Source organism: Artibeus jamaicensis, unplaced genomic scaffold, assembly GCF_021234435.1.
Source record: "Artibeus jamaicensis isolate MK-2021 breed Jamaican fruit bat unplaced genomic scaffold, CSHL_Jam_final scaffold_1689, whole genome shotgun sequence".
Classification (NCBI taxonomy): Eukaryota; Metazoa; Chordata; class Mammalia; order Chiroptera; family Phyllostomidae; genus Artibeus; species Artibeus jamaicensis.
In genome coordinates this window covers 8,170,055-8,193,987 of record NW_026522029.1, presented here as the reverse complement: position 1 = coordinate 8,193,987, position 23,933 = coordinate 8,170,055, and the positions used below count along the sequence as shown (strand labels likewise).

Sequence of the window (23,933 nt, the reverse complement as noted above, 5' to 3'; positions counted from 1 at the left end):
GACCCTTAGTTACCTCTGTTACAAATGGGTCTTTGTTGTTCACTGAACACCCATCTTGCCCTCAATTATTTTTTCAATAAATGAATGAAATTCTCTCACCACATACAAATCACAACACTAGGCATTGCAGGGGGTTATAAAGCCTGGAGTCTAGTAGAGGTAAGAGAACACCAACAATTCTACTGAAACAAGGTGGACCGTGAGGAATTGTCCTAGTACCTTCTGCCTGTGGTGGTCAGGGAGGCTGAATATCAAAGTACCCACTGAAGGGCCCCTTAGTCCGTAACTACAGCAGACAAGATGCTCACAAGTTCCCAGGAGGTTCCATTCTCTGGCCAGGAAAGGACACCCAAGTTTAGGATATAAAGAATTTACCGAGACCCTGGCTTGATAGCCTCACATACTGTGAATCAAGTTACGATGCTGCTACTTTTAAAGATTTTATGTATTTATTTTTAGAAAGACGGGGAGAGAGAAACATCAGTGTGTGGTTGCCTCTTGCTCACCCCCTTCTGGGGACCTGGCCTGCAACCCAGGCATGTGCCCTGACTGGGAATCCAGCTAGCGGCCCTTTGGTTTGCAGGCCAGCATTCAATCCACTGAGCCACACTAGTCAGGGCTAAGCTACACTTCTTGATCTGGACCTTTTAATGATATAAAAACCCTGAGAAAAAGCAACCTGTTCCCATTTAATACCAACAAGGGGGTAGTTACAGCCTGTTTATCTAGAGCCTCAAGGCCTGAGGCCTATTCTGGTCCCTCTGCCTGGGAAAGCCCATCCCGGTTCCCTCATTGGACTTACATAGGCGTTTACTCTAAATTTGTTAGAAACTGGAGCAGGAATTACTTTCACATATACAGAGAATATAAAAATACACTCATTTTATTTTAGAAAAATGCAGGCCAAAGGAGGATGCTTATCATCAACTGGCCTGTTAAGAGTCACAGAATTCACAGGAAAGAAGTTCTGGGGGCCAGGAGCCTGCCTCTGTGTCCAGCAGGGGCTGTGATTCCAGAGGACTGCTCCTTGGAGGGCAGAGAGGGCAGCTACAGAGGCCATGCACAGGTATAAACTGCCCTGTGAACCACTGCCTGGGAAGAAGATCCACCTGTGTGGGCTGCACATAACAGCTGGTGGTGGTGGGGGACAGGGATGAGGACACCTGTTTTGTTAATTTCACTGCTGAGGAGTGACCTCTTTTCCCTAATCTTTCCATCCAAAGAGTTTGAATCCCCTCTAGCTCAACCCTAACCCACCCCATCTTCCTGGGGCACCAGCTCTGGTGCATGTCCTCCTCTTGCCCCTGGGCCAGAATCTGCGGGAGTCAGGAACTGCTTCCCATGAAAGGGCTTGGGAGGGCAGAGGAGAGGTACGTCCCAGGCAGGGACTGTAGTGGTTTGCTACTGAATTCCTCTTGCTTGCTGTCCTGATCGCTTTACCTGAAAAGACGGAAGGAAGAACTGCTTTATCACCCTTCTTCCTCAAGCTCGTATCACCCAGCTGAGTTCAAGTTCTTCAGGAAGAAATGGGACACCCCAAACCTCTAGGCTCCCCTCCTCTTCCCCATCTTGCCACACAGGATTCAGGGCTGATGGGTCTAACAGCTCAGATGCCCAGACGAGAAGGGAGAGAGAGACAGCTTCCACCAGCCATACCTGGTAGGTCCTGGGGCTGCCACTTTTCTGGGAGGATGCAGGTTGCTGCGCGTGGCACCAGGAAGATGTGGTCGCTGGAAGACAGGAACTTGGTGGGGGTTAACGAAATAAATGAGTTAGCAGAAAGTTCACTGACATTCTCACAAAGATAAATACTGGATGCAGGCAGAGTGAGTTTGGTATTAGTGCCCTTCCTCTCAGCTGAGATAAAGAACACAAGGTATTTTTGAAACGCAAGGCTCAAACCCTTGGCCAGGCCCACATTCGCTCTGTAACTCAGTCTCACCATCTTCAAACAGAGTTGTAATGAAGATGAAGAAAGTGGTGGTTGTTACCAGTTCTGGGAGGGTGCAGTCAAGTTGGGCAAGGGCGGGTATTCTTACTCCTGACCTCTCGCCCTTACGTCCATTCTTCCTTACCTCTGTGCCCTGCAGCACTTGGTCTTGGAAGTCCTTTCCGAGCTGACACTGAATCCGGAGCTAGGGCACCTTTGCTGGGTGGTACACTCCGGCTGGTGAGTGGCACTCGGCTGGCTGGCTTGGGGATGGCCGAGGGAACAGGTAGTCGGCTGGAAGGTTTAGTGGCTGCTCCCTGTGGCCGAGACAGGCGCTGAGAGTTGCTGGTAGAAGGCTGTGGGGCCAAGACTGGTCTGACGGGGACAGGCGGGCCTGTTGTAGAGGGCAGAGGAATTTTAGAGTAAGCTTCACACCCTCCCACTCACCCACAGCTTTGCTGCCTGGGCCCTCTTACTTGCTGCTGCTCTCCCACTGGGCCCAGCTTTTTCCCTGGTTGGAGGAGTTGATCGGACTGGAGGGGTTGATCGGGTAGGAGGGGTTGATCGGGTAGGAGGGGTTGATCGGGTTGGAGGGGTTGATCGGGTTGGATGGGTTGATCGGGTTGGAGGAGTTGATCGAGTAGGAGGAGTTGATCGGGTTGGAGGAGTTGATCGGGCAAGAGGAGAAGATGCTGGGCTTGTGGATGTGGGGAACAGATGGCAAGTGGGCGACTCCTGAAACACAAAAAGAGAAAGAGAAAAAAAATGGGACTAGAATGGAAAAATAATTTGTTCTGCTGGCTGATTATGGGATAGAGATGGACAGCAGCCAGATCCCAGTAAGGAAGGGCAGAAGTTAGCTGCTAACACCATTATCATCATCACCAATATCAGCCACTGAGAGTTTATTACAGAAGACCTAGTGCTCTGCACAGACACAGTGGTAAGTACATGGCTTCTGGTACTGCATTTTTAATTCCAACAGTGCTATGAGGCAGGATTTCACTATCTCCATCTTTCTAATGAGGAAACCACTCTCTGCCTGGACTGTGTCCCCTGGACTGTGGGGCCACACATCCAGCCCAGACCCTCTAAACTCACCCTCTTTGCACTGGAAGGCCTCTTTCCAGATGTAGCCCGAAGAGCCTTGACTGACCCCTTCTTATCGCTGCTCCGGAGTCGGGGTGTGTGGCTGCTTGGAGAGGGGGTGCTTCGAGCCAAAGAGCTGACAGTGGGCAGCAGGTCTCGGACAGGACTGTCCTTCAGCACAAAGGTCTCCCGCCGAGGGCTGGGCTTCATTCTGCGAGACCCTGGGCCCTCGCCCGCCCTCTCCCGATCCTGCAGGGCACACTGCTCCAGCTGCGCAGCCAGCCTGTTGGCCTCATGGAGGATCTCCTCCAGCTTCTCTGGGCTCAGGCGCCCTAAGCTGAACCTCACACCCTGAGGGGTGGGGGCCAGTGCATTTGGGTCACTTCGGTGGGAGAGGCCTCGTCGGAGGGGTTTCTCCGGAATCACCAACACGGCTATATCTTCCTCCTCACGACTGAGACAGAAAACAAACCAGGCACCATGTCCACACAGAGGAGAGCAGGAGACTGTGTGAGGGAGACTAGGCCATGACCCCAAACCCCGTTGCTGGTGCTGGCCTCTAGGGGATGATATACCTGCTTCTAAGAGGCCGAATAGGACTTTAGCATTTACTGACACTGGAAATTATTCCAGATGAAGATGCAGTAAATCCGCTTACACTCCTTAACACCCTGCAATCTCATTCCAGCTTCTCTCTTCTTCCCTCCCCCAGGAGTGGTGTTATAGGGCCCAAGTAAACCAACCACAGCAGCCTCGGTGCACATAATCTGGCCAAATTACCAACTCGCACCCCCGAGACCAAACATTCAGCAGTAAGGGATTAGAGTAAGGAGCATCATTGGAGGAACGTGAGTAGGATGAAGAGACCGGTACCTGTCCGATGGTGACAGCCCTCCAAAGTCCAAAGTCTCATCCACTATAAACTTGACATCTGTAGGGGAGGGAAGAATGAATGCCAGTTGTGGGTCCCTAACATATTTCTCGGTCGCAGGGTCTCAATCTTCCCTCCAGGATATCCTTACCTTCCTGCAAATCTCCCATGTTCCAGCCAGCAGGAGCAGCAGTCAGCTTAGACCTGAAGGGGAGAGAAAGCATACCTTTCCTCAGGTCTTCATCATGCCCAACACTCCCAGGTACAGTCAGGGTGCAAGCCAGGAGTTGAGCGTCATCCTGGAGTAAAGCAAGCTTTCCAGGAGTAGTAGTTGCTCTGGTTTGCTACCGTTACCTCCGCGGAAGGTGCAGAGAGCTCCCGGTGAAACCCAATCCCCCTTCGCTGATTGTCCCTCTGCGACCCGGCCTCTCCACACTGGGGGCATTCCACGCGTCCTATCTTCTTCCCTGCCACCTTCCTCCAGGTTCTTCCTCTCCCCAAGCCACCTTTCCACTCCCCGGGGCAGTACGGCCACGCCACACCCCCAGCCTACCCCGAGTTTCCACTTTCCGCCCCACAGCACCGCCCACGGACTTAGCTTTTCTCCCACAGCTTAGCCCGGGGAATCTGCTATCCGAGGGGGCGGTGCTTCTTTCGAATCTCTCAGGCCCCACCCACTCCGACCACATGCGCGCAGTGATTGGCGGATTCCCGCATCCTCTCAGCCCTTGGCCTGGGGGCGCAGGGAGGCGGCGGGCAGCTGGCCGGAAGTCTGAACCTGGAGTCGGTGTGGAACGCTGTTCGGAGAAAGACTGCATCCGGGGCGCAGCAGCGGGAGGTCGTGAGCTCGCGACCGCGCCCCGGAGACCTTAGCGGGTCAATGAGTGTGGGTTTCTATTCCTGTCCTTTTTTCTCCAACCTCCTCCCCGTCCTGCTGGGAGGAGCGGGGGTTGTGTCCCCGGGACCCGCGTGGCCCCCTAACGCCCCTCGCGGCCGCGGGCCCTGAAACTAATGCTCCGCCTGCGGAAATTTCGTTTCCTGGCGCTCACGCCCGCCGCAGGCAAGCCCCGAGGTCGCCAGGTTTCTTCAGTGGTGGCCTTTCCAAGTGGCGGAGCCCCTAAACATTGGTAATTTAGGTACGTCGAGGTTGTCTGAGAAGCACATCTCTCACGGCTTTTAAGTTCAGAAGCTGAAGCAGCCGCGGTGTAAAGAAAACCACGGGTCCCACGGGCAGTTCCAAAGTAGTCCCGGGCGGTGAAAAAGCCCAGCGGAGGGAATCCATCAATAACATTGTGATAATGTCGTGCATGGTGCCAGGTGGGCACTAGACAGGAGTCATAGAAATGTCCAAGCAGCAGTGTGCTCTACACCTGAAACTACTATTGAATGCCAACTGTAACTGAAACATTTAAAAAGTGGTGGAAAGGAAAGAAAAGGGAAAGCAATGTTTTTTAAGAAAGGTTTATTGATTTTTTAATATGTATTTTATTGATTATGCCATTATAGTGGTCCCATTTCCTCCCTTCATTCTGCTCCACCCTGCACACCCCCCCACCCACATTCCCCACCTTTAGTTCATGTCCATATGTCATAAGTTCTTTGGTTTCTACATTTCCCATACTACTCTTGCCCTCCCCTTATTTTCTCCTCACCATCTATGCTGCTTATTCTCTCTACCTTTCCCCCCCTCTCTTCCTCCCACTCTCCTGTTGCTAACCCTCCATGTGATCTCCATTTCTGTGTCTCCGCTCCTGTTTTAACTGTCTGCTCAGTTTGCTTTTGTTTTAGGTGTGGTTAATAACTGAGTTTGCTGTCCTTTCACTGTTCATCTTTTTTATCTTCTTTTTCTTAGATAAGTCCCTTTAACATTTCATATAATAAGGGCTTGGTGATGATGAACTCCTTCAACTTGACCTGATCTGACAAACACTTTATCAGCCCTCCCATTCTAAATGAAAGCTTTGCTGGATAGAGCAATCTTGGGTGTAGGTCCTTGCCTTTCATGACTTGGAATACTTCTTTCCAGCCCCTTCTTGCCTTCAAGGTCTCTTTTGAGAAATCCGCTGACAGTCTGATGGGAACTCCTTTGTAGGTGACTGTCCCCTTATCTCTTGCTGCTTCTAGGATTCTCTCCATTTTAATCTTGGCTAATGTAATGATGATGTGCCTTGGTGTGTTTCTCTTTGGGTCCACCTTCCTTGGGACTTTCTGAGCTTCTTGGACTTCCTGGAACTCTATTACCTTTGCCAGATTAGGGAAGTTCTTTATTATTTGTTCAAATAACTTTTCCACTTGTTGCTCTTCCTCTTCCCCGTCTGATACCCCTATAATTCGGATGTTGGAATGTTTAAAGATGTCCTGGAGGTTCTTAAGCCTCTCCTTATTTTTTTAAATTCTTGTTTCTTCATTCTTTTTTGTGTGGTTGTTTCTTTTTTCCTTCCGGTTCACTTCATTGCTCTGAGTCCCAGTTTTCTTCCCATCACTATTGGTTCCCTGTGCATTTTCCTTCATTTCACTTAATGTAGCCTTCATTTTTTCATCTAATTTATTATCAAAATGAACTGGTTCCATGAGCATCCTGATGACCAGTGTTTTGAACTGTGCATCTGATAGGTTGGCTCTTTCTTGGTTGCTTAAAAGTATTGGCTCTGGGGCTTTGATTTGTTCTTCTTTTTGACCCATAATTTTCTGGTCAGGTCATGCCTGTTACATGTATGAGGGGCAGAGCCTTAAGTGTTCACCGGGGCGGGGCAACCCAGTCACTGGGTTGTGATGCTGTTTGTGGGGGCAGGGTCAGAGAGGGAGCAACGGCATTTGTTGGGCTCTCTCTCGGATTTCAGTACCCTTTGCCGCTTCCCACAAGCAAATTGGGCTCTTCTGATGCTGGTTCCCAGGTGTGTGGGTTTGTGTATGTTCTAGTACCCTGTGGGTCTCTCCAGCGAACTCTCCTGTGAGGCTGGGAGTCTCTCCCTGAACCTCAACCCCCACAAGTGTTTTGAATCGGTGCTTTTAGGCTTTATTTCCCATTCCTGGGGCCCTGGGTTGCACGATCTGTCTCACTGCCCATTTTTGCCAGGTTTATCTGCACACAAATGTGTGACCACGGTCTGCCAGCCACCTGTGTGCCTCACTGGGTCTGCTTGTTGCCTCTTCGAGCCTGGGGTCTGCCAACCACTGCTTTTTCCTGCCTTGACCTCTCTCCATTGGATGCCAACTCCGCCCCTCTTACCGGTCTGGATGAATGGTTGTCAGACTTCTGTACAGTTCAATTTTCTGTCCCGATTGTTTTTTTGTTGTTTCTAAATTTTTGTTGTCCTTAATTTTGGTTGTGTGAGGAGGCACAGTGTGTCCACCTATGCCTCCATCTTGATCAGAAGTCAGCAATGGGTCTTATAGACGAGAAAGAGTTGATTTTAAATCCAACCCCGATTCCTTGGTTTACAGGAGACGCAGGCTTGGGTCTTTTTTTATATTTGACCCCTCAATTATCATATGACTGAGCATAATTATAAACATCAGGTTTTATACTGTGTGCCTGAGGGGCTTTGGAGGGCGTTTGTAGCTTACTACCTCTGAAGTCAAAGCTGTGTTTGTAAACCGTCGAAGCCTACTTATTATGGATTTTTCTCTCTGTTGTTTCCAAGTGTTGCCTATGAACAGATGGGCCACTGGTCCACAGAGCTTCTGAGAAATATCCTAAAAATTAAAAGATCCTGCTCCAGCTGGTGTGGCTCAGTGGACTGAGCACTGGCCTGTGAACCAAAGGGTCACCAGTTCGATTCTCAGTCAGGGCACATGGCTCAGTTGTGGGCCAGGTCCCCAGTAGGGGGCGCACAGGAGGCAACCACACATTGATGTTTCTCTCCCTCTCTTTCTCCTTCCCTTCCTCTTTAAGAAAAAATAAAATCTTTTTTTTTTAAGGTCCTAAAAATAGCAAAGAGCTTTTCTGTAAACAAAGAGCCTGAACCTTAGTCTCCAGCATTTGTGATGATTATTTGGGGCATTTATAGGCTGTTTGTTTGTTCTTGGTTTTTAGTGGCGAGGTTGAGATAGCGAGGTTTGCTGGAGTGATATGCTGCTGTAATAAATGTCACAGGGAATAAAGGAGCCTTGGACTTTAGTGGACTGACAAGGGAAAGAAAGGGTGGGGAAGCCCCAAACTTGCAAACTTAGGTGAGGAAGACCTGAGAGGACAGGAGTGCCTTTTTTCCCCCAGGCTTGCTGTTGAAAGTGGAATTTTAGTTACTTGTAGGATTCAGGTTTGATGGAGGTGGGAAGACCAGAGCCAGTTGCTCCCCTTCCTGCCTCCCTGCCTCGGACGGGCAGTAGCAAAGTGGAGATCTGGGGGGAAGAAGCTGTCAATTAACTGTGTTCTTTCTTCCCCCAGGAGCAGCTTGAGAGGGGAAACCTGCATTCACTTTTTCACCCACCTGCAGGTAAGTGAGGGAAGCGGTTTTGGCAGATGGGTTTCTCCTAAAGAAGCTCATCTCCAACTTTCTGTCACCTCATTATGATTTTCAAAGCTGTTGCAGTAGTACCAGGAACAAAGCAATGGAACTTCCTTTCTTTCCAAATGACAACAAAATCAGAAAATACAGATTTTAGGCACAAGAATTTTTTACTCAGCATAACATCACTGATCTGGGAAATATCTTGGTGCCCCTCAGCCCAGATGATACATGTGTATGAATAGGTGTTTAAGATTTTGGGTAAATGATAAGTGAATAAATGAAGGAATCACACCCCCTCCCAGGCACATGGTAGGTAGGCCTTAGTTCCGAAGGTACTCCACACCATCAAATGCATTAATGAGGAAAAATTAAGGGTTCCAGTGCGGCTCTCCTTGAATGCTGAAAGAGTAACTGTGACTGGGGGTCTTGTGCAGTGTGAAGAGTTTATGCCTTCACCAGGAAGGTTAAGAATGTATGAACTTTAAGCGGTGGCCCTTGTGTACTTCAACAGATAGCAGAGGCAGGGGGCTGTTGGCTGAGGCCAGAGGTCTGACTGATTCTTAGGGCATCATAGCTGGGGTATTTTACTCCTTCCTGACCTAAGTTTTGCTGAGCTGGAGGGAGGCCGGCTGCTTAGCCGTTGTGTATAGGACTGGCTGGCTCTGGACTCTGCCCCAGCCCCCAGCATTCTCAGCAGGGGTTAAGTGCATTAGACCCTACAAATGATTTATGTGACTATTTTCTCAATGTTCCCAAGGATCGTGCATAACTAGTCATATTCTGGGGGTATAGAAAGAAGTTAATTTATATATAATGGATGCCTTCGGGCATTAGCACTCAATTCTCATAGAACTCCATTTGAGAAAGTCTGGAATGGATACTTTGCATCAACTTAAAATAGATCATTGGTCTGAACAGAAAAGCCTTTCACACTCTTCTCAGCCAAGACACATCCCCTTCCTCCTCAAAAAACCTTCCCTAGTATTTCCTGTATCCTGGAAATCTTTTCTTTCTTAAGCCATACATACTGCAGTGGAGGTCGCTGACTAAAACAGACCTGGTTCAAATGCTGGCTCTGTTAACTCACCAGCTGCATGTGCAGGACAGTTTATGAGCTTCCATTTACTTATTTGTAAAAGGGATCTTCAAAGAGCCAAAGCTCTTAATTCAATGACTGCTGCATAGAACATAGAAGGCTGTTTTAGGTATATACACAGTGGGGCAAAAGTAGATTTACAATTGCTTGTATAGAAAACAATACAGTAATAAATAATAATATAAGAATAAACGGTTTCACATACTCACAACTGTAAACCTACTTTTGCCCCATCCTATTAACTGTGTAAGAAACCGCTCCAATATCCAGTGTCTTGAAATGATGGCAACCATTTATCTGCTCATGATTTTATAACTGGGGCAGAGCTCTCTAGGGTCAATTTGTCTCTACTCCACCAGGCGTAGGCTGGGATGGACCACAGATAAAGAGTCCCACATGACTGCATGTGTCTAGAGCCTTGGTCCTGTCTGTCAACTAGGCTGCCTGGTTGTCCTGTATGTGGACTCTCATAATTTAGTAATCTACCCTGAGATTTTTTGCGTGGGAGCCAACTTGCAAAAACAACAGAAACTGGTAGACTTCTTAAGGTCTAGAACTGTCCCAGCATCACCTCTGCTACATTCTTTTGATCAAAGTAGTTCACTTGGTCAGCCCAAATTCATGGGTAGGAAAAACAGATGCCAACCTTTGATAGGAAGATCATGCCCATCCTAGGATGGGAAGAATTGTTGCCATTCAGTATCTTTTGCAGATTCCATCACAGAATGCCTTTACTATTTATTATTTGTTATAGGAATAAATATTTGTTGTTACAATAAAAACAAGTGTGCCCTGGCTGCTGTAGCTCAGTGGATTGAGCTCAGGCTGTGAACCAAAGGATGGCCAATTTGATTCCCAGTCAGGGCACATGCCTGGGTTGTAGGCCAGGTCCCCAGTAGGAGGTGTGTGAGAGGCAACCACACATCAGTGTTTCTCTCCTTCTTTCTCCCCTCCTTCCCCTCTCTCTAAAAATACATAAAAATAAAAATCTTAAAATTGCTCTGGCTGGTGTAGCTCAGTGGATTGAGCACGGGCCTGCGAATCAGATGATCGCAGTTCGATTCCCAGTCAGGGCACATGCCTGGGTTGCAGGCCAGGTCCTGGCAGGGGACACCTCAAAGGCAATCATACATTGATGTTTCTCTCCATCTCTCCTTCCCTTCCCCTCTAAAGATAACTAAATAAAATCTTTAAAAAAATTTTTTAATCGTCTTAAAATTTAAAACAAAAAACAAATGTAAGCAAGGACACCTCACCTTAATTCTTTCCCTAGGGCTTAATAAGAACATGCTGCAATTTCTTTAGTAGCTCCAAACTCTCAAGTCTTAGGGCTCTGTCTCTAATCAGCGATGTGTGTATTTGTGTGTCCCTTTGTCTGCGTCTCTGTGATGGATGTGCATCCTATTGTTACCTAGCTTGTACTGGAAAGCCCAGAAAGGAAGAGGCAAGTTAGCTTCAGGATCTCTTTCAGCCCCTGGTACTACATAGAGTTCAACTCAGCTCTGTCATAAACTGTCTAGGGACAAGGACAGGATGAGAAACCTCTGTGGGGGAGAAAGTGGATATGGGAAGAGAGAGAGGAATCTGAAGGTTTTGAGATTCTGTACAGTCTGACTAAAAAAGTCCAACTTTCCGAATGGTTTTCCCAGATGGAAAGGCACAAACAGATGGACACTTACGCATCATGGAGCCATACATTTATTTAGATGGGTCCAAACCAGATGCTGTACTGGAGCTCCTTAAGAACATAATCTCACCAGTCAGGCTTCCTGGAGGACAGAAAAGGGATAGTTTGTTATGGCCTTAATAGCCAACAGCCAGAGCATGTACAGGGTACTGACGCAACCTCGTGCTATGAATTCCCTACTTATCCTGTTTTATTGCTGGGCACTGGCTGGGAGCGGGGTGAAAGAACAACTAACACTAAGAAGGCTAGCATTACCTCAGAATGACACTGACAGAGACAGGAAACTGAGGGATGGCCAGAGAACTGTCTCTGCAAGCCAGCTGGTGGAGAGTGCTCTTCTGAGAAGTCTGGGGTTTCATTTGTGATCCTTGAATAATGGGCTTAAATAAATGGCCTCTGAGTTTGGATTCATTCATAATTTTTATCAGAAGCTGCAAGTCAGAGGAGATATTGGGAACCTGTTCTCTAATTCTCTCATGAGTTTCTTTTTCACCTCACTAGTCAGTTTGACACACATTTCTCCTCTGAATGATTTAGAATCTGAAGGCACTATCCAATCCTGAACAATGACCTGAGTTGCCCTTTGCCAGTAATGTGCTGCTTGGAACTACATACCCACATGGCACGTTCAATTATTATTGATGTGCCATGATAATGATGGTTTTCTTCTCTTGTAGGGGAAGGGATCCATAAACTTCAAAGTGGAAAAGAGGCAATGAATCTGTTTCTCACCATGCTTATAATACTGAGGTAGAAACACTTAACTGACAGGAGCAGCTTCCTTTCTCCTTTTCCATGCTGCCACCACGAGGTGGTGGTGACTCTCATCTGGCCTCCACTCCTGACTGTGGAGGTCAGTGTGTGGTGCATGAGAGGCGACCACTCCTTTGACATCTTTTCTTACAGCATCCAATCACCTCCCTCCCACAGAATGCCCTGACAATTAGGAAGATGCCAATTAGGTCTTCTTCAGAGGACCATATATTTCTACCGTGAACTTGAGAGTATAGATAGAGGATGTGACAAAAGTAGACTTCATCTATGGTAAATTTCCTCCACAGGGATGACAGTATTAGCTTACCCCAAAATAAATAAACAAACAAACAAATACATAAATAAATAAAAATAAAATAACATTGTCATCAATGAGTGCAGGGTTGAAAGGCTCAGGAATACACATCTGCCCAAGTCCTAACAACACTGTCCATAAACATGAAATATTTGGACACCCTGTTTCTCTTTCTTACCTTCATCAAGGGTTGCCTGTGTTCTCTTCGGGGCCTCAAAGAGGAGCTGCAGGAATCCAGACATTTCTTAATGTTAATATCTCGGAAATCTCTGGGAAACCTTCTTTCGGTGTCCTGGGAAGGGATATGCTTCTCTGGTTTGGGGGGAGCCCATAGCGCCAATGAGGAGTCTTTGCACAGGGAAGGACAGGACGTGGGATTGCCCACTCAGTGCTGACTCATTCTACTTACAGTTAAGAGCACCTGCTCTGTTTCAGAAACTGGGCGGACAAAGGCGAATAAAACTGTCCCTGCCTTCACAGAACTCATAGTTTAATAGGGAAACAGATCAGTAAATTGATAATTATAAAAACAATGTGTTAAGTGTAGTGATAGAGATCTGAATTAGGTGACAATAATGGATAAAAAAACTTTAAAAGAGGTGGAGAGATGTGTAATATTTTCTTTTAACAAACCAGAGGTGACAGTCCTTTGGTTTGTTTAAAAGCCCATTAAACAACCACCACTTTCCTGGACCAAGTCAGAAGATTGTATTGGTTTTAAAAAAAGCAACCTCCTGGCTGGTGTAGCTCAGTGGATTGAACGCTGACCTGCAAACCAAAGGGTTGTTGGTTCGATTCCCAGTCAGGGCACAGGCCTGGGTTGCAGGCTAGGTCTCCAGTAGGGGGTGCACGAGAGGCAACTATACACTGATGTTTCTCTCCCTCTCTCCCTTTCTCCCTCCCTTCCCCTCTATGAAAATAAATAAGTAAATAAATAAATAAATAAATAAATAAATAAATCTTTTTTAAAAACTGATCTGGGTGAGGACAAGGATCCTTGGGCTCCTCCCTTGTGGACAGTGGACGCAGTGTCAACTCCTCAATTAACCAACACCGGAAATCTTGGGTAATTCATTCACCTCCCTGTATATAAGGTTTCTCTTTGCAAACTGGAAATAGCAACTCTTCCTGTATTGTAGAATCATGATGGAGAGAAGTGAGAAAGTGGATAATAAAATTGGCTCCTCGAATGCATCCTGATGTTGACAGTGCTGAAAGGGCCTGAAGGGAGAAGCAAACTAAGCCCTTCTCCATCTAGGCTTTGTCTTTGCCCCAGCTTTTCCACCTGTGCGGAAAGGCGATGCCTGCCCCGTGCGTTCTGCCCTTACCTATCACATCCACCCGGCAGTCCACCGATGCTTCCCCCAGGGGGTTAACTGCCTTGCAGGTGTAGATGCCCCCGTCAAAGGGACCAGGCTTGCGGATTTCCAGTGAGCAGATCCCCAGATGAGTGAGGGCTCTGTACTTGGGGTCGCCTTGGATATCCATCTTATTCTTCAGCCAGGTAATCTTTGGCTGGAAGATAAATATGAGGGCATGGCAAGGGGTGGTAAGAATCAGTTGTTCTTTCTGTGCGTAGTCTCTGGGACACTTTGCCTACAAGGCTTGGGGACACATTGGCCAGAGGAGCAGGAGGAGTAGGGTGCTTTAGGAACAGATGGTACACAGATGAAGAAGAGATGACGGCCTTCTGGATAGCTCCCTGTCCATTATATTTGGGAAGGGATTCCCCCACCAGTACCCCTAGCCTCCATGCTCCTTCTCTTGGTTGAAAAGAGCATCTGAAACCTTGCCGTGTTTGTCAGGTATTTCTGACTAGAAGAAAGGGCTAACTTCTGTTCCATTGTGCTCATGCAGTGCCTTGATGGGTTGGAAGCACTGGGAGTCAGATTTGCCTCTTTCTTGCTGTTTACTATTGAATCATTCATCTTCTATTCCTACTGTTGGCTTGGGAGTTACTCCTGTCCCCCCTGGCTAGAAAGTAATTTTTAGAGTGGACTTACTGATATTCTCTTTCTGAGATGTCATTGCCACATAGTCTGGCCCAGGACTAACACACAAGAGGTACTTTGCAAAGGCTTTTACCATGTGTGGAGTGTCTATTTACCATTGTAAATAGACAGAGAGCCTTGCTCAGAGTTGTGGCCACAGGCTCAACTTCAGGCAGCTCGTGTGTGCGAAGCCCCGATCAGATGAGACATAGTGGGTGAGTAAGGTGAAACCAATGGGACTCCGTCACCCCTGCCAGTGAGACAACTTTGAAGCTCATGCCCGATTGCCAGCAGGTCAGAAAGTGACATCTTGATACATTAGGAACAAACACAAAATGGAATACTGGGAACATTACCCATATATGCCTGTCTTGGACTCCAAGCGCCCTGACTGTTCCTACATAACCAGCTGTGGAAAAGGCAGGTGATGATGAGAGGAACGAACGTTTTGGTTAGAAAGTTCTTCGACATAGCTAAGGTTAGAGCAAGAGCAGGAAGCAGTGCAGCACAGTCACCCAGAGAACTCCCCGCTCACCTTGGGAAAGGCCCGGACACAGCAGAAGAGCTGGGTGTCATAGCCGGTGACTGTAGTGCAGTTTGCCAGAGGCTGGGTGAACTTTGGGGCTTCAGAGAAATCTCGCTGGGCAAACCCCTTGGTCTTGTAAACAGTAGCTAAGGTGACCAAGAAGGGCTCTGATGCAGTGCCTGAGATCCCCATCCTCCTTTGATTCTTCACCCTTAAATTCCCAGCTCAGGGTCCCCATACCTTACCTGCTTTCTGGATGTGGGCAAGGTCGGCAGTGATGGGGGCCGTCTCGCTGAGCCCACACTGGTTCTCAGCAAAGACTCGAAATGCATAGGAGTTGCCAACAATGAGGTTGGAGATGATGCAGGTGGTGCGGTGATAACGCTCCAGCACCGTGAACCACAGCTTTGGGGTCCCCAAAAGATGCCATGCGTGAGACACCTGTTTTGTGAACTCAGTCCACCTTAGCCCACCACATAGAGCTATCAGAGCTCCATTCCAGTTGGTTAGTTACACTTCCCTCTCTTCCCTCCCAGCTGGGCCTCACCCCAGATTTTGTGTCAGCCTTCTGCACCGTGTATCCCAGGAGTGCCACATTGCCTGTGTCTTGGGGAGGTGTCCACTCCAGGGTAGCGCTGGAGCCCCAAACGTCCACCAACTTGATACTCTGAGGAGGGCCCGGCCTTTCTGAAAGGGCCAAGAGTGGCAGTGGGCATGGTACAACTCACAGGCATGAAGTCCCTTCAATAGTGCTCGTTTCCCTTCTCTGCTCTGTACCCTGCCCTTCACCACTTCTGTGTAGCATACTCGGTATGCAGGAGTCACCCTGGCTTTCCCAGCTCTCTGCGTTGACTCCTCTGCAACCTGGAGAGGGAGCCCCTGAGGACCACCCCAGCTCCTACTCCCCGCACCCTACCGATAACCAAGATGTCAATGGTGGCAGTGGCCTCCAGGCCACCCAACTGCACACTGAGCCGGTAGCATCCTGAGTCAGCACGCTGGGCTTCTCGGATAAAGAGGATGGAGTCCCGCTCCCCATTCCGCACGCTCACACGACTGGCATCCAAGGCACAGCCATTATGTGTCCAGGTGGCTCGAGGTTTGGGTTTGCCCTGAGAAATGGGGATAAAACAGTGAGCAGCCTCAAGAAACCTCTTGACCCTCCACCCCAGTTTCACATGATAACTTGGCTTGCAGCCGCAAATGGCTTGAGTTAGAGATTGGTGGATTCTCCCAGGGGACTTCCATCTTTCAGCAACAGCCTAAGGATCATGGGAAGAGGGGATGGTTTTGAGCCTCATACCCTCTGAGAGTTTAGCTCATGAACATGTGGGGTTGCTGGCCAAATGCCTGAGAACTCTCCCAGTTGAGAGCTCCCAGACCTCTGCTGACCAAAGGACATGGGTTAGCCTTACTTCATCACACGGGGCCCTTCCCAACCCACCTGCAAGAGTGCAGGTAGAAGGGCCATTTAGCTTTAGACTTCTGGTGACATGGCTCCCTCCATTCAAAGCCAGGACAACTGCCCCACTGCTAACAGGGCTCTTGGTATTTGTTCCTAAATCAAACCCTATCCTGGTCCCAGCTGTGGACCTAGTGTGGGGCTAGAATTATCACCTGGAATGGAACTAGTAGGTTCACAGTGTCTCCAACCTTCCGGATGTAGGTCTGCCTCAGGGTCCGAGGTAGCCAGATCTTAGGGTGCTCTGAGTGATGGAAAGGGAGAGAATGGGTGGTGAGCCTCCTGTGGTGGGAAGAGTGGTGCTCAGAGGGAGTGGTGCTGCATTCAGCGGTGCTCCATGGCAAGCAACCCAGGCATTGCTCAGCAAATTCAGTTCTCTCGTAGGGAATGGGAAGATTGCACCTGTCATTTGTAGGGACTAGTGACTGGCTGAAAGATCTAGAGGGTGTTAAAGTCTTGGCAGTAAGAGCACTGGAGTGTGAGCCTGATGCTTCTTTTAATTTATAATGCTCAACTCCTGATTTTCCATCCACTAAGATTTCTTTGTCTGTTTGTGCACAGCCCAGCCCAATCTGTGTGGTTTATCTTTCCACCCGTTTGATACATTTATCTTCAACAACACTCCTTTTGTCAAAGCCACTTTCAGTGATAATCGTAACCTGTAAGTGTCAGCCCCTTCCCTTCCCTTCCATAGGCAGAGTCAACACCCTGGACACACTAGGACAGCACTGACATCATTGCAGAGGTCGCTGGCGTCTGGGTCTGTTGGCCAAGAAAGTGCAGACCTCTCACCTGGGTTTCCTTGGAGGCCTGCCTAAAACTGACACCCTTTTCCCGCCTCCTTGGGCCTCCCGGCCCCTCCTTTCTCAGGGAGATATAGTCTCCTGCTGCTCTTGTCTTCAGTGGAGTGTGACAGTGCCTTAGTTCCCACCAGCTTCCCAGCCTCCCCCTAACAACTCATTCCTACCAGTTGGAAAAGCTCCACCCCAGTGTACTCCCGTGTCAAACAGCACAACTGCTTGGTACTGGATTCCAAACTTTTTGATAAAATCCTTTTCCCAGTAAACACATTCCTGAGCATTTACCCCAACATATATTTACTTAAAAATTGAATTGTTTGAATATGTATGATATGTAAATAGTACACATATAATACAAACTTTTGAATGGTGAAATTTAAAATAAAATAGAGGTCCTGCTATCTTCTTTCTGTGCCTCAATTTGTAGACCATTGTTTAGAGACCCAAAACTTCACGCCCATAGTCCTCCCCCTCTCCCCACCCCATTACGATCTCGAGATCACTTGGTCTTTGTAAATGGACACCAACACAGATATTCAGCACACACTGTCCATTTTACTTATCTAGTTTCCTTTTCTGCTGTGCCTTCTATTTTCACCCGGGTTGCACTGTCTTAGACTGCACCTCACCTTGTCCCTACAGAAGCAGGAGCAAAGCAATATGGGACCTTGAGTGCTCTGAGCACCCATTCTGCCAGTGCTGCCCAGGGCCTGCCAGCCTCAGTAGGAACGCGAGAGCCACAGAGCCCAGGCAACAGAATGGCCTTGCTCTGCTTGCCCTCTCTTTGACTTTGATGGTTTGGGAGGGGGCCGGGCATGAAGAACAGAAGAAGTGTTTGTGTGATGTGTTCCTCTCTTGGGGCCATCTTGGCAAGCCACCAAGGAGCTGAGAACAGGCGGATATGACTTAAGGATTTTCTGAAAAAAAAAAGGGTGGCAGTTGAAAAGGAGGGTCAAAACCTCATCTTGCCGGGCTTGGTTCCCCATTGTTGGATGGGTAAATCGCCACTCACACGTGCTGGAGAGAGGGCTGGGGAGAAGCCAGCTCTGCTGTGCCTTGCTCTGCCTACAGAATATCTGTGTTACGAAGAGCCTTGACGAGCACCCGGCACAAGTATCAGACTGGCAGGCAGAGGCTCAGAGAGAAACAGATTTGCTGAGGGTGTCATGGCTGTTTGGAAAGTTGTGCTGGCACCAGCACCCCAGCCTCCCCATCTAGGGGTGTGTGTGTGGAGGACGCATTCTCTGAGTGTGGGGAATCTGCCCGCTCCCTTGTCCTCAGGTGTCCTCCTGGTACTGGGCACCACAGTCAGGGCTCTGACTGTGATCTAGCCCTTGGAGGGAGGTAGCAAAGAAGGGGCACCCTCGAAAATTAAAAAAGTTGGGGTGAGGAAAGGAGCCCAGGCTGTCATGCCAGGAAGATGGGCCAACTGAGCCGTGCCCTGCTTAGACTTCAGGAAGGAAACAGCTTCTATAGATTGGTGCATGTTCGTGTAGATATTTGTTCCCACTTGGTGTTTCTTTCATTTCTTAGAAAAATACCTTGGAAAATGTTAGCATAGTTTCACTTGAACTACAGAGAAAAAAATAAAGAAGTAGGTTTATGTGACACATAAGCTAAGAAGGGGGAGTTAGGAGGAGGATGACCAGAATGGCCCTGAGATCCAGAGGGGATCCCAACAGGGGCAGAGCGAGAAGACAGGCTGGCAGCTGGGGTGGTGGTCTCTCCTGCCGAGGTCTGCTGTGCCAGTTCTCTGCTTATAAGGGGGATTCCCTGACATAATTATGAACGACATGGGACAAACTTAAGTAACTAGAATGTTCCAATTTAGGATTAGTAGGTGAGGATATGTCTTTCAGCAGGCCTCCAGGCCCTGGTGGGAGGGCAGAGGACAGGTTTGAGGCTAAAGCAGCGGAGAAAGTGTGGGAGGTAGCACAAGAATGTTTGACAGCTCCAGGTGCCTGGGCAGCAGCAAGCCCTTCCCAGCTTAACCCAGGTCTTGTCTGCCCAGCAAACAAGAGCAATCTGACCCCTTGCTGAGAATGTTAATAGGAGGGCTCACTGGAGGCATCTTTTTTTCACACCTCCATAATCCAGCGAGGTGTTAATTGTACTGACCTTGGGGTAGCATGGCTTTCTCTTCCTCAGATGCCAGGAGGGATCCGAACCAAAGACTAGAGCCCGAAAGCAGAACCTAGGATTTCTAAGACCAGGTGTGAGACAGCTACAGTTTGGTTTTCTCCCTTCAGAGTCTTGGGGTGGGGAAAGGCATTTTGAAAAGTCCTTTGAGAGTCACTGGCTCTGAGCTATGTCTGTCAGCACTGTATTTCTCTCAGGATGTTATCTAATTCTTTCTTAGAAATTAGTAAAGAAGACTTCCTTAAGTCCAAAGGTCTTGGCTCTTCTTCATTAGAAAATTCTTCCTAGTTCTGACCTAACTTCATTCTGTTCAAGTTTATGCCCATTTCCTTACTCTTTGCTCATGGGAAAAATCATTCATATCTTCTCATTATTTCCCATGATTAAAGAACTTTCCCCAGCAGTTCCCTAAGGGTTGTGTAGGTCAGACTGATGTTATTAATTATGGTCTGGAGAATGAAGGATCAAGATAAACACACTTGAAGAGTGAAGGGAGTGTGTGCATGTATACATGTGTGTGTAAGACTATTACTATAAGTGTGTGTGTGAGCAAATGGTTACCATAAGTGGGCTAATGTAAGAGGTGAACTAGGGCTTTGAAACATAACCAGAGATTCTCAGGGATCCAAAAACTACTAGCATTTCTTAGAGAAACATTAGCAGGTGCTTAGGTTATGGACTTGGAGTGTGATGGGAAAGGAGTATGGTAACCTCAGGGGCACCTTGTGAAGGACAAGTGTCATCTCCTTGAAGACTATGAAACTAAGGTCAGAAAAAAACAAAAGAATATAGACATAGGCAACATTTCTTTGAGGAGACTTGTCACCCTCCCCTGTAGCGGTCTTCTTCCCCTCCTGCTGGAGGCTTTGACCCTGGCTCACTGCCGCTCTCTCCAGCACTGCTCCTCGTACTTCCTGGTGATTTCAACAGCCACGCTGCCAATCCCCCCGGGCCGTACATCACGCCTGCCACTTCTCCAGGAATTTTGTGCTCCCCACTTCACCCTCGCTCCCTGGTCATTCTCTCGATCAGTAACTACAACCCCTCTGTAACCTGAATTTCAAGCACCCACTGTCTCGTCACCACTCCTGTGACAGAAATGGCTAATTGCCCACCCAAATTTTCATGATTTCTTCCATAGTATCATTATCTCTGAGAAGGCACTGCCCCTGTGACAGCAAGACTAGTAAGACTAGTTCTTGCCAGTGGTATGTGAATAGAAATGATGAGAATCGCCCCTGAGCCAAAGCTTTTAAGAAATGAATTCTCTATTTCTCCTTCCACCTCTGGTCGGCTGAGCCAGGCGAAGTGGGGACTCCCCAGATGAGTGGCACAGAGCTGTGGGTTGCTGAGGCCTCAGTCAGGGGTGGCGGGGGATGGGAACCAGGGACTGGAAGGGACACACACCACCTCCTAGCTTGAAAATGCCGCTTTGCTGAGAGGCTCACAGAGACCACCACAGAGAGGAGGCCAAATGCTTCTCCCAGGAGGGCCCTGCTTCCATGGAACTCAGGTTCTAAGGGGCAAGGGTTTCCCATGGGAGCCAGTGATGGTGTTGGGGTGGGTCCTGGACCCATGGCACTGCCCGGGGAGAAACAGAGTGTCATGGACTGTTCGCTACTTAGCCTCCCAGTTGCTGTAAACTTTTCATGCCCCTCTTCTAATCTAGAAGATGGCCACTGTCTCACCCCTCGTTCCCTTTGTGACCGGCATCAGTATAGCAGGTCCTCCTAGTCCCTGTGATAGACATTTAAAGGTAAAAAACATAAACAGATAATTTTTAGTCACTGTAAAGTGCCACAAACAACATTCACTGAATTCTCAGCTGAAAACCCAGCCAGCACCCTTGAGTAGCAAGTAAGAACCCACCAAGGAAGAGGGTGGGAGCTCCAGCCAATGCTCTTCCATCCCAAGGCCCGATCCCATGAAGCCATGCAACTCTGCACAAACCTAAGGAGATGTTTTCAGGGGGTTGGGATAGCCTCCCAGCTCCCACCACTTGGTCTCCCCACCCTCCCTAACCCCCACAGTCACCTTCTAGAGGGGCCAGGAGCTGGGGAATGGGGCTGCTGGCCCCCTGTCGAGGTGAAGTCTGGGGCTCTTCAGCATCCGTTGGGCTGGCTTCTTTCACCTTCAGCATGGGTCCCAAGGCCACCTCCTGTACTGTGGCTGCCTCCATGCTGGGACACCCGAGGCAGGGCTCCAGCAGCAGATTTTCACTGTTGGTGCTGAGGGAGGGGCCGAGCACCTGCTCTTCAGCCTCTCCAGGGGTCCCCACCACAGGGTTCTCTAATTGGGCTGGCTTCTCCCCACCCAGCTACTCCCAGCAGAAGGGCTGAGGCAGGGGCTGGGGGGAAGTGAGGGGGATCAGACAGCAGCCCAGAATAGCCACAGGAGGAGGGCCGAGGTGGCCCTGTTATCTTGGCAGTGAGATGACACCCCTCACAGCACCAGAGAAGGAGGAGTGAGCTTGAACGTCAAACAGCTCCTCCTGCTCCCCCACGCACAGACCATCCAAATGGGACCTTTGACTCCTGGCCTCCAGCTCATCCAACAGGGTGTTCAGGTCCAAAGAAAGGGGCTCCAGGATTAGCTGACAGGCCCACCTTTAACTGCTCTTTCTTTTCTGCTCCCACATTCAATGACTTCTAAGATCTCGTCCGCTTGACCTTCCGGGGTGCGTCCCCATTCTCTCCACCTCCCCCTGGTGACAGTGGAAGGTAGAGTCTGCACTCTGGAGCAGACTACCATGGCTCACGCTGGCCCCATGACCAAACCAGCTGTGTTACTTCCAACATGTCACAGTCTGTCTTAGGTCTGTTTCCTCATCTGAAAAATAGAGATGATAATGACCGTAGGGTTGTTGTGAGGGTTGATTAAAAGAGGTAATCTGTGTAAAATGCTTAGCAGAATGTAGCTGACTAAGTGCCTGATAAGTGTAAGCTATTTTTAGGTGAAGCCACTGGCTCCTTTGAAAGCTCTGTCGCCTATGAGATGAAGTACAAATAAAGTGAGAGGCAGCAGTGGGGCGGGAGGAAAGCTAGGGGCATAAGGTCAGAGGAGCTGAGTGTGACTTTTGGCTACACTGCTCACTCATTAGCTAGGTGACCCTGAGCAAATCACTCTTCTGAACCTCAGGTCTTTGGTCTATGAAACAAGGGATAATTGCAATGTTTGGGTTGAGGATAAAATGATAAAAATGTTGAAAAGTGGCTGACCCACAGTAGGTGTTGGTTACTTAAAGGTCCTGTTGATTTCCAGGGTTACCAAACCATCATTCCACACGTGCTGTACGCTCCCTCCAAATTATCTAGTTTCCTATCATACTTGTCTCCAGAAGCCAATGTCCCCTCAACAACCACACCAGGACCTTTGTATTTCTATAAAGGCTTTATTTTTAGATCAGATTTAGGTTCTTGGCAAAGTTGAGCAGAAAGTACTGAGCTCCCACGTACCTCTCCCCACTCAGTTCTTTTCTTATGGAAAAAAGTGAAGTAGTTGAATGAATAGACTTCTTACTCACTTGCCCCTTTAGCCCTCAACTGGGGGGCAGAGTCAATAGGATGTCAGTAGTTCTGATATCTTATCAGTAGTTCTGGGGTGTGAGACAGAAGCCCTTTTTGTGACCTGTAGAGGGGCTCAGGACCAGAACAAACTGTAGACACACTTTGGGCCCAGGAACCTGTTTATCAGGAGCTAGGATGGACAAAGAAGGTGACTCTGGAACTTGACCTCAGGGACTCATTGGTGAGAAGCTACACTTGTACCACACCAGGCCTAGTGTGAAAGCCTCTCTGACCTATTTCTCTGGCCTGACACAGCCAAGGTCCTTCCAAGAACACAGTCCCTGCACGAGACTCCAAACACCACTTATACCCAGGCTGTCAGTCTTAGCCCTTTGTTGCAGTGAAGGTGTACAAGAATCAAATAAAAAACAGACTCCTTAGGGTCTGTCCATTAGAACAGCCTAATTTAATAGGTGTGGGTGGGAACCAGGAATCTACATTTTCAAAAGCAACCTAGTGATTCTGGTGTAGGAAGTCTGAGAACATTGTCAGATGAACTCCTGAAAAGTAAACCATTGGAGATCCTCTCCTGGGGGAGGATCTCTTCCACCAGACAGCGAGCTCCTCAAGAACAAGGTCTTTGCCTTGTCATTTTCAGACCGTGATTCAGAGCAAGTATTCCACAGAAATGCACCCAAGAATGGCAGAGGAGCCAGCTCAGCCTTAAGGCTCAGGGAGATCAGTAGGAACCTCTCCTAAAAGAAGTGTTTTGGAAGAGAGGAAAGCTGCAACTCTTTGGAGGTCCTTAAATGAAGTGGATCAGGAAGGACTGAGGAAGAGCAGCAAGAGAAATAGAAGAGGGGCAAATAGAAATATACCAAAGTTAAAATTCAGTGTTATTTGTCAAACCTGCTATAAGGAACATATAATTCAGGAGAGTAATTGTGCGTTGCTGTGTCCAGGGGAAGAGTATAGCAACTGAAACCTGAGAAGGTATGTGGAGTAGGTCAGTTTGACTTTCTGGGGGAAAACTGGTCTTACAAATACCCATGGGAAGTAGACCTTTATAAGCATGGAGAGAAAGAGAAAAGTGTGTAATTTCCCCCATAAAATGATCTAATACTTTTCATACTATAAATGCATACTCCTAGCTCTTTAATTGGCATATTTGCTGGTTTGGTATGATTGCTAAAGCTAGAAAACTGGAAAAGGTATCATATTAACAAATTGTAGCTTAGTCATTTCAGTAGGTCAGGTAACAAAGTCCCAGTCTGTTTTATTTCTAACCCAAATATTGCAAATATACAGAAAATTAC

General features: G+C 48.3%; 2 protein-coding genes and 1 long non-coding RNA gene across 5 annotated transcripts in view; 1 reads left to right on the top strand and 2 right to left on the bottom strand.

The window, feature by feature from the left end:
- Positions 1 to 867: 867 nt before the first annotated feature.
- Positions 868 to 4,593, bottom strand: PSRC1 (proline and serine rich coiled-coil 1). 3 transcript variants are annotated; one of them, XM_037152530.2, is made up of 8 exons: positions 4,245 to 4,593; positions 4,042 to 4,094; positions 3,893 to 3,950; positions 3,032 to 3,473; positions 2,407 to 2,665; positions 2,076 to 2,324; positions 1,657 to 1,730; positions 868 to 1,440 (listed from the first exon to the last, which is right to left on the bottom strand). In XM_037152530.2, exons 2-8 carry the CDS (start codon positions 4,058 to 4,060, stop codon positions 1,402 to 1,404), a joined length of 1,140 nt encoding a protein of 379 aa, XP_037008425.2. In that variant the 5' UTR covers positions 4,061 to 4,094; positions 4,245 to 4,593; the 3' UTR covers positions 868 to 1,401. The 3 variants fall into 3 exon arrangements, with proteins under 3 accessions (XP_037008425.2, XP_037008426.2, XP_037008423.2); XM_037152531.2 differs by having other exon boundaries at positions 4,444 to 4,593; XM_037152528.2 differs by having other exon boundaries at positions 1,657 to 1,744; positions 4,042 to 4,589.
- Positions 4,594 to 4,688: 95 nt separating this feature from the next.
- Positions 4,689 to 23,933, top strand: part of LOC128625996 (uncharacterized) — a 63,795-nt gene continuing 44,550 nt past the window's right edge. The window contains exons 1-2 of the long non-coding RNA XR_008389871.1: positions 4,689 to 5,026; positions 8,278 to 8,326. This is a non-coding gene — a long non-coding RNA (uncharacterized LOC128625996). The remainder of the gene's footprint in view (positions 5,027 to 8,277; positions 8,327 to 23,933) is intronic.
- On the bottom strand, positions 11,120 to 21,931 carry MYBPHL (myosin binding protein H like). Its single transcript, XM_037152383.2, has 9 exons — positions 21,146 to 21,931; positions 16,328 to 16,416; positions 15,627 to 15,822; positions 15,258 to 15,397; positions 14,956 to 15,115; positions 14,720 to 14,856; positions 13,522 to 13,708; positions 12,372 to 12,417; positions 11,120 to 11,206 (listed from the first exon to the last, which is right to left on the bottom strand). Exons 1-8 carry the CDS (start codon positions 21,288 to 21,290, stop codon positions 12,407 to 12,409), a joined length of 1,065 nt encoding a protein of 354 aa, XP_037008278.2. The 5' UTR covers positions 21,291 to 21,931; the 3' UTR covers positions 11,120 to 11,206; positions 12,372 to 12,406.

Coding starts and splice junctions, on each gene's coding strand:
- MYBPHL (XM_037152383.2), bottom strand. CDS start 21,290: ATGGAGGCAGCCACAGTACAGGAGGTGGCCTTGGGACCCATGCTGAAG. Junction 16,417..21,145: donor GCTCCTGGCCCCTCTAGAAG/GTGACTGTGGGG, acceptor TCCATCACTCAG/AGCACCCTAAGATCTGGCTA. Junction 15,823..16,327: donor ACCTACTAGTTCCATTCCAG/GTGATAATTCTA, acceptor CCCATTTCTCAG/GGCAAACCCAAACCTCGAGC.
- PSRC1 (XM_037152528.2), bottom strand. CDS start 4,114: ATGCTTTCTCTCCCCTTCAGGTCTAAGCTGACTGCTGCTCCTGCTGGC. Junction 3,474..3,892: donor GGGCTGTCACCATCGGACAG/GTACCGGTCTCT, acceptor TTTCTGTCTCAG/TCGTGAGGAGGAAGATATAG. Junction 1,745..2,075: donor AAGTGCTGCAGGGCACAGAG/GTAAGGAAGAAT, acceptor ACCCCCACCAAG/TTCCTGTCTTCCAGCGACCA.